This window comes from Mytilus edulis, chromosome 2 (genome assembly GCF_963676685.1).
Source record: "Mytilus edulis chromosome 2, xbMytEdul2.2, whole genome shotgun sequence".
NCBI lineage: Eukaryota > Metazoa > Mollusca > Bivalvia > Mytilida > Mytilidae > Mytilus > Mytilus edulis.
Window position 1 is genome coordinate 26,569,407 of NC_092345.1, and position 8,547 is coordinate 26,577,953.

General features: G+C 31.6%; 1 protein-coding gene across 1 annotated transcript; it reads right to left on the reverse strand.

The window, feature by feature from the left end:
• Nucleotides 1-3,746: 3,746 nt before the first annotated feature.
• LOC139511852 (uncharacterized) lies at nucleotides 3,747-8,547 on the reverse strand. Its single transcript, XM_071298969.1, has 5 exons — nucleotides 8,482-8,547; nucleotides 8,021-8,164; nucleotides 6,326-6,508; nucleotides 5,768-5,908; nucleotides 3,747-3,842 (listed from the first exon to the last, which is right to left on the reverse strand). The coding sequence occupies exons 1-5, from the start codon at nucleotides 8,534-8,536 to the stop codon at nucleotides 3,829-3,831; spliced, it is 537 nt and encodes a 178-aa protein (XP_071155070.1). The 5' UTR covers nucleotides 8,537-8,547; the 3' UTR covers nucleotides 3,747-3,828.

Here is an 8,547-nt window from a genome sequence, read left to right on the forward strand (position 1 = left end):
CGATGAAATTTTGTTTGCGCGAGTTAAGATGTTGGTTTTCACTATAAATTGTTTCTCGTGTAATCAAGCAGTGAGAAACCTTCATTTATTTTGCAACATGGGTTGTTTACACACTTGTTCGTTGGTTGCGAGTGGATAGTTGTCTCATTCAAAAAATTAATTCTTGTATGTAGCTCCGGAAGTATAAACAGTTTATGTTTGTTAGGAACGCCAGGCTTGTTGGTCATGACAAAATCAGTGGTAACTGAAATGAAAGCAATAGTAGTATATAATTTCTGCATTGGCTAGAGGTATACGGGGAGGGTTGAGATCTCACAAACATGTTTAACCCCGCCGCATTTTTGCGCCTCTCCCAAGTCAGGAGCCTCTGGCTTTTGTTCGTCTTGTATCATTTTAACTTTTAGTTTCTTGTGTACAATTTGGAGTTTAGTATGGTGTTCATTATCACTGAACCAGTATATATTTGTTTAGGGGCCAGCTGAAGGACGCCTCCGGGTGCGAGAATTTCTCGTTGCATTGAAGACCTGTTGGTGACCTTCTGCTGTTGTCTGCTCTATGGTCGGGTTGTTATCTCGTTGGCACATTCCCCATTTCATTCTCAATTTTAGGTTTCAAAATTTATGAATCGATAGAGAGAAAACATATCCGGGTTACAAACCAAAACCGAGAGAAACGCATCAACTATAAGAGGAAAACAAGGAACAACAGATCATTGAAGTGCAACAAAAACAAACATAGAAACTAACCATTAAATAACAACTGCCATATTCCTGACTTAGTGCAGGACCTTTTAGGAAAAAAATGGTGTGTTGAACCTAGATGAATTGCTAGCCAAACTTCCCGCGTTATGCCGATGTTAAGAGATATCGCTAGAATGACAACACTACGTGACAGAAACACAGCACAAACACAATTGATGCATTCCTTTGTAAGTCTAGTAATATTTTTCGGACCATCCGAGCACAAGCAGAGGGTAACTGATGAAAACGAAGCGACAACGGTTTGTAACATGAACCATATAAATTCCATTCGTCATTTATCATCTTAAACTATACAATTTAATCCTACTTATTAAAAATGTACGTTTCTCTTACGAGTGTCTTATTGTTTTTCTTTTGTGGAAATGTGAGGATAATCTGAAGCAAGTTTATGTAGAAATAATCATTGACAACAAGGATTAAATATATAGATTACAAGTACACATTACCTGCTTGCCTGAAAAGTAATCTGACCAAAAATGGAAGATGACATTACATTTATATTTGAATGTTAAATTATTGTCTACTGTTAGTCTTTTCAGTTAATTTTAATTCCAATTTGTGAAACCTGTTTTAAGGAAGATAATAAGTATATACATTTCCTCAGAAGTAGTGTCCTAATCTTTTGCTAAAATGAAGATTTTACTATGTTTTTTTTTTTTTAAATAACAAATAGGTATGTATCAACATGTCCATGAAAGAACTAATTTTTGAAAAGAAAAAAAAACAGAAAAAAATGATACTACCGAGCTTGTTTCTTTGCAACAAAAAAAATATGTCTCTTCATTCCAGTTTAACATTTTAACTACTATTATATTTTTTTCTCCCTCAAATTGCTAAGTTGAATTGATTCTAAAGACATAAATATTTTGTTATTGTCTTGGTATTTTGCATAATGCAACACATCACTTATTTTTTCGTTACATAAATAAACAGTCGTTAACATACATTGAAAATCTGTCTCAATATTTCCACATTTAGGCAAATAACTAGACAGTTTGTATATTGCTATTGTACAATCTAAGATGGCGGTAACCTTGAATACGCATTCAAAAACCTTTATGGTGCAATACTATCTCGACAATTATGATGGTGTCCCCTCCTAACAATGCCTCAAACAATACCGTTGTCAATACAATGAAATTAAATACGAATGTTTAATAAATGAGCGGTTTAGCTAGCCATAAAACCAGCACCCTTTTTACACAAGGAATATGACTGTTTGTTTCATTTCGTTTGATGTGTTTGAGCCTTTAATTCTGCTATTTGATTACGGGTTTTTCGTATTGCTTGTTTCTCGGAGTTCGGTATTTTTGTTATTTTACACATTTCATTACGGGTTTTGTCTAGATACCAAATAGCAGAAATTTCTTTAGCGAGAACGTCATCGTACTTTTTGTCCTCAAAAATACGTTGTTTCCAAGTAATAAACATCTATTATATAATCAGTCAAAACAGGGCATGAATCTTCATATTCTTAGGGCGTTGTCACATAAACGTATTAAAGATAGAAAATGATATCCTGAATCAGACGGGTTAGTTATACGATGACCAGTTAGAGTACATACAATCTATGTCCTATTGTTACGCCATATCATACCATAACTGATTGCGATTTAACACCTATATGTCTGTTTGTTATTGGCAAAACAAAAAGTTTAATTAACGAGAAACTGCTGACCACCTTAAGTTCACTCCTTTTTATCTTCAAGGGTAGCTGCTATGTATTAGTTTTCTGTGGTGTATTTACGTTTTTCTGGGGGGAGCCTCTATTTTAGTGTGTTTTCGGTCATACTTTCGTCTATTTTTGTCCTAGAGGCTGTTTTTATTTTGCAATTCTGATATTCAGTTTTTATAGGGATTTCAGAATTTAAACACACAAAGTTATATTTAAGTTCAAAAAGAGGAAAATACCAAATTGGCAACCAGAAATGTGATGTTTTATCCTTCTGTGTGTTTTATCAACAAGTTTTGACTGGCGAACATAAACAAAAATGACTAAAACTTCCACAATGTATATCTGCATTTTTTTACTTTGTTTTATTTTCACATTTGTTTACCTTTTTGTTATTTTCTTACCCTTTTGTCAGATAAAGAAGAATGAACCGTAGTTATGATAGTTTCAATAATCTTTGTCAGAGAAAGAGTGGTTTTTACAAACAGAAGAACGATCTTTCAGTTCTATAGAACATTATCGAAATTTCATTTTTAAATGGCGCAAAGTTTTACCAATTCTTTCAGTCTGTATTTAGGATTGAGAAAAAGGTCGAAAGCAATTTTTTTTATTGTATTGCATGATAAGAATAATTTTGATTTTATACATTCTTGAAGATTGGTCTATCAATCTGATTGACAAGAGTAGGTTGCTTCTAGTAATTCCTAATCACGGTTCTGATTGTTGATTGCTGATGGAGTAGTGACTTCGAGGACGTTACACAGAAACCCTGCAGTATGTGTAAACGACAGACATTTTTGCACGTTTTGCTTAACAATCCGTCTATGCCATGATAACGACAGATGATAGAATCTTAAAAATTTGAAAATTTATTGATGAGGACTGTTTTGTACTTTGTGTATTATATGCAATTGAGGATGATAAATTTCTTCCTCTTTACAGTGCCTGGTGTGTAGACAAGCAATTTACCAGCAACTGGTTTTTAATAAGTGTTGTGATAAATCAAAGTAAAACGTATAGAGAAAAAAAGTAAAATAACCACAATACCGAACGCCGAGGAAAATTATAATCTAAAAGTCCAAAACCAAATGCCAAAATCAAAAGCTTCAAACGAATGGATAACAACTTTCATAGTTTTGACTTGATACATGCTTTTTCTTATGCAGATGGTAGACTTAAATTGTCTACATTCGATTAACATCTCTGATCTTTTCTATTCAATAATACAAATAAAAGATAAAAGCCGTTGCGGATTTTTCTGGTGGTAATGTTTGCTCATGATAAAATAAATAGTGTATCGTAATACAGGTAAATTGTTTCTAAACTTTTATTGTATATAATTATCACATTATCACATGCTGATTTCAATTCAACAGATCTCTTGAAGAATTAAAATCAATAACCTTTATCTGAAAAAGAAAAACACAATTTTATATACAGTCTTCAAAATCAATTATTAACTTTTTATAGCAACTATAGAATGATATATGTTCGAGATTGCATCAACATTTATAAGAAGATAGAAATAACAATATTGAAAACAAAATGATTCTTTGAATTTAGTACTCATTCAAAGTCTGCAGTCCGTAAAAAACCATCACCAACTGTTACAATAACGCCACACAGATAACCTTTAGATCTCTTTATAGGTGTAGCTTTTAGCTGTGTTTTTCAATTGTCCTTTAAACTTACATTTACTAACAAACTTACATTTTTATTATTTTCCTTAAGTCAACTATATATCCATATATGTACAACACTACACATGTTGATGAATTTCTACAGCAGTGTTATAGCAAATTGTACTAAACAATAAGTTTGATAGATTGCCACCAATACTTTTTCGGTACAAGCTTCAATCAAATCACAGTTTATGAGTCTACTGAATGATGAAAGTATTTTACATAAAACCTTTCAAAAAATTACTTATCGCTTTTATCTATAACATACTGTTTGGATAAACATATTGTTACCATTAAGGAATATATATAAAAGTCTAAACCGACATATTTCTTTACGTAAATCATTTAAGGGGGCTCCTGGGTATAAATCATTTTTTTTTTCCAATATAGGATTTCGCTATAATTTTTTATAAATGAACTTTATCATATACTTAAAAGAAAAATGAAATAAAAAAAATGGGGTCACCGTTCATTTAAGCTTACAATCTGCCTCCCGAAGAAGCATACAATTTTGTTAATGTCCTTTTTTCTGTTGAACTAATAGGAGAAATAGAGGTAATATCGAAATTAAAAAATAACCTAATTACAGAAATCGCTTAAATTTTACAATTATTTAGTTTATGTACAGCTTATTTGAAAAACAATAATAAAAAATATAGGTCACCGATGAGTTAAAAAAGATTTTTCCAATTTAATGCCAAAAAATGGCATTTTTGCACCAAAGGGAGATAATTTGGAGCTTTTTCAATGATATAAACATTTTAAAAGTCATCTGGGGCCAAACCGAATCTATTTTCTGGGTTGATTTTTGTACCATATCATAAAGTAATAACTAATAGTGTAATGAATAAAATTTGTAATGAAAAAATAAAGGTTTAATTTTTTGCTGAAATTTTTGTACCCACGAGCCACCTTAAATACAATTAAGGTTTCAATTATTTTCAATATTATGTAATGGTGTTGAAATTATCCTTTAATTTTGTAATGAATTAAAAAATGTTGTTAAAAATGGATTTTTGAAAACAATATTATTGCACAGCGAAGCTATGTCCCATTACTAAATGAAACACATGCCTTTTAAATGTTTACTGTCTTCATATTTTCTATTACAATAACTTTTAGTTTTTAATTAACTGTATTTCTAGGCGTCCTCCACTCTATTATTCGTAGTACATATAGTTTAATGAAACAGCTTTTGTCCTAAGTCAGGAATCTGATGTACAGTAGTTGTCGTTTGTTTATGTAATATATACGTGTAGCACCTGTCCTAAGTCAGAAATCTGATGTACAGTAGTTGTCGTTTGTTTATGTAATATATACGTGTTTCTCGTTTCTCGTTTTGTTTATATAGATTAGACCGTTGGTTTTCCCGTTTGAATGGTTTTACACTAGTAATTTTGGGGCTCTTTATAGCTTGTTGTCCGGTGTGAGCCAAGGCTCCGTGTTGAAGGCCGTACTTTAACCTATAATGGTTTAATTTTTAAATTGTTATTTGGATGGAGAGTTGTCTCATTGGCACTCACACCACATCTTCCTATATCTATTTAGAATTATTTGAAAGTTAACATGTTAAGTTCGATATGTTGATACAAATTTTTCAGTTGTGTTCATGACGATTGTAGTGTTTTATCTAGAAATATAGTAACACTTACTAGGAAGACAACATCCTTTGTAACCATGACAATCTACGTAGCGTGAGGTGTCATAGTAATAGTAGCCTTTGTTGTTACAGAAATAATATTCTGCAGGACAACTGCCATACTCAGCGCAGAATCCTTGACCGTGTGGGTCACCTATAAGATAAAAATTGATTTATAGAAATTACTTAGTAAGAGTGTGCATATTTAAACGAAAATAGAAGACCATACCAATTCTTATAACAGCATAGACGATGCAAATATTTTTTCCTGATTTCACTTTTCAATAACGTTATTTCACAATAAAATCTTGAGTGATGTTAGCTATATAAGCTTCATCAACAACAAATTAATCAAAATCAACTCTTTTCATTGGTTAATGGTAAACAGTTCGTACGATACAATTTTGATATCGCCTTCAGGTAGACGCTTACCGTTGTTTTTAAAATTTTGAATGTTGCAGTTTATTGGATAATAATTTAAAAAGGTTTGCAAATGTATGATACAACATTAATTATTTTATTCAATGGATCTCACTCTCAGTGGTAATTTTATAAGTATATTAAAACTTACGTGGGATACAACATCCTTTATAAGAATTACAGTTATAGGCGCTCTTGCTATAAAAGTAGTACCCAGCACGGCAACTGTCATAATTGCTACAATATCCTTTGTTGTTGTATACTGGGTTGGTATTGTACACTTTGGTGGGGTTGTAGCTTCGTGCAATTGGTTTTGGCTTGACGTAATGTGGATCTATAAAAGAAAGTCTAAATTAAGAAAATTGAGAAAACTAAATTAAATTTCAACAGCACATACAATTTAGATTGTCTTCCGTACATTGCATATCCATTTTGTAAGTAATGATTCAAATAAAGTGTCGTCTAAGAATCATTTATAATGAATGACTCATTGATGAGTTCGAAACAGAAATATTTATTTTTTTCACAAACTTTTTTTTTACATTTGTTTTCTTCCAAAAATGTCTTGTACCAAGTCAGGAATAATGCAGTTGGCATGTCAAATGTCTGTTTCCTCTTATAGTTAATGTGTTCGCTTTGTTTGAGATTTTAACCTGGATCTGTTTTTGCTCAATCTTTTTAACAGTGGTATACTACTGTTGCCCCAAGTTATTACCATTCATTTTTATATTCTATTCCTAAATTAATTTGACATTAGTTTACCGATGGTAAAACCTAAGTCGATAACGAAGTTACAAATCAAGGCAGCAACAAAAACTGGGGTAACTATGTGAACTTCCTTCCCATGTTGAGCGAGCGGTTGAAAAATGCGATGCTATATAACACAAGGCATTCGGAAAATTAAATTCTTAGAATTGGTATCAGCATTGTAGATAGTAACATAAACTTAAAAAACTTCGCACTCTTTAATAACAACACCCGAGTTCACCACCAGTATATCATGATTGGTGTTCATATGTAAGCTTTCTGTTATGGGATTTTATTGGTACTTTTTTCTGCTTTTGTCGATGGGTTAGTCTCTGTTTCATTTATTTGTGGTATTACCTCTTGGGTATATTCTCTACCTTTTTTCAGATCGTTGTAATTCTTGAATATTTAGAATGAAATTCAAAACAGTGTGGCTGTGGCGATTGATTGACACATTAAATTCATCCATTGACTGGGACAATTTACATGAACGTTTGTCTGTAACGACCATTGTTTACGACCTACCTACGATAGACATTTAAACTGTGGGGTCACCAAAGGTTTCTTAACGCCTTTAATTATAAAATAATTCAAAAAATTAATCAGGAATAACCTTTATGTTTTGATTTATATCATTGATATAAATCAAAACATCGTGTTATTTCTGATTAGTTTTTCGAATTACTTTATTAAGGTGTTGCGAACCTTTGGTGACCCCATAGTTTGAGTGTCTTTAAAAAGTACATAGTGAGCAGTGGTCGTTACATACAAACGTTCACCTAAATTGTCCCAGTCAATGGATGAATTTAATGTGTCAATCAATGGCAACAGCCACACTGTTTTGAATTTCATTCTAATTTTATAAATTTATTGGATGTGAACGTGGAGAAAGCTTTTCTTTTTCTAGCTAAAAACTGTGCACACGATCAACGCGTTTCTAATCCTTTAAAATATATTAAAAAAAACATCTATTTCATACAGATACTTATGGAAATACGTATGATATTAAAATTCCTACCAATTTTTGTCACCCAATCAAAATAATGGATTCCAATGAAACATACATACAATGTAATTATGTAATGATATTGACACTTACCAGGAAGACAACATTTGATATTAGGACAATCGGAGTATTTAGTCGTGCTATCGCAAATATATCCTTTATAATCACAAGTGTAATGGGTGCAGTAACCACCTTTACTGTAACAACTGTTGGTTACAGAATACCCACCAGCTTGACCTAGAAGATAAAAGTAACATTGACAAATATACAAAAAGCGATTATATAAAGAATTAAGAAAGAATTTTGAAATTTTCGACAGAAACGTTTTTCCTTCTTAATATACCCATTAGACTTTGTAAATAGACATCATCATCCTTTATAATAAAAGTATATTCATATTTAAAAAAAGGAGCAGGAAAACTAAAATGGCAAATTGAGTATTTTTCATTTTTTTAATATGAGCAATAAATTACCAATTATTCTTTAGATACCTAAATTGCGACTTCATACATGACCGACGCGAAACATATAATACGTGTAAACATAGACATTACCTGATCCACACATTGTGGCTAAAACTACGACTGCAAGTATTATTGTTGCTTTCATCTTGAAAAGTA

Bases quoted from the DNA above. Each gene is read 5' to 3' on its own strand.
- LOC139511852 (XM_071298969.1), bottom strand. From the start codon at position 8,536: ATGAAAGCAACAATAATACTTGCAGTCGTAGTTTTAGCCACAATGTGT. The intron at 6,509-8,020 runs GTAAGTGTCAAT...TTTCTTTTATAG, and splicing joins TATCAAATGTTGTCTTCCTG to ATCCACATTACGTCAAGCCA. The intron at 5,909-6,325 runs GTAAGTTTTAAT...TTTATCTTATAG, and splicing joins TAAAGGATGTTGTATCCCAC to GTGACCCACACGGTCAAGGA.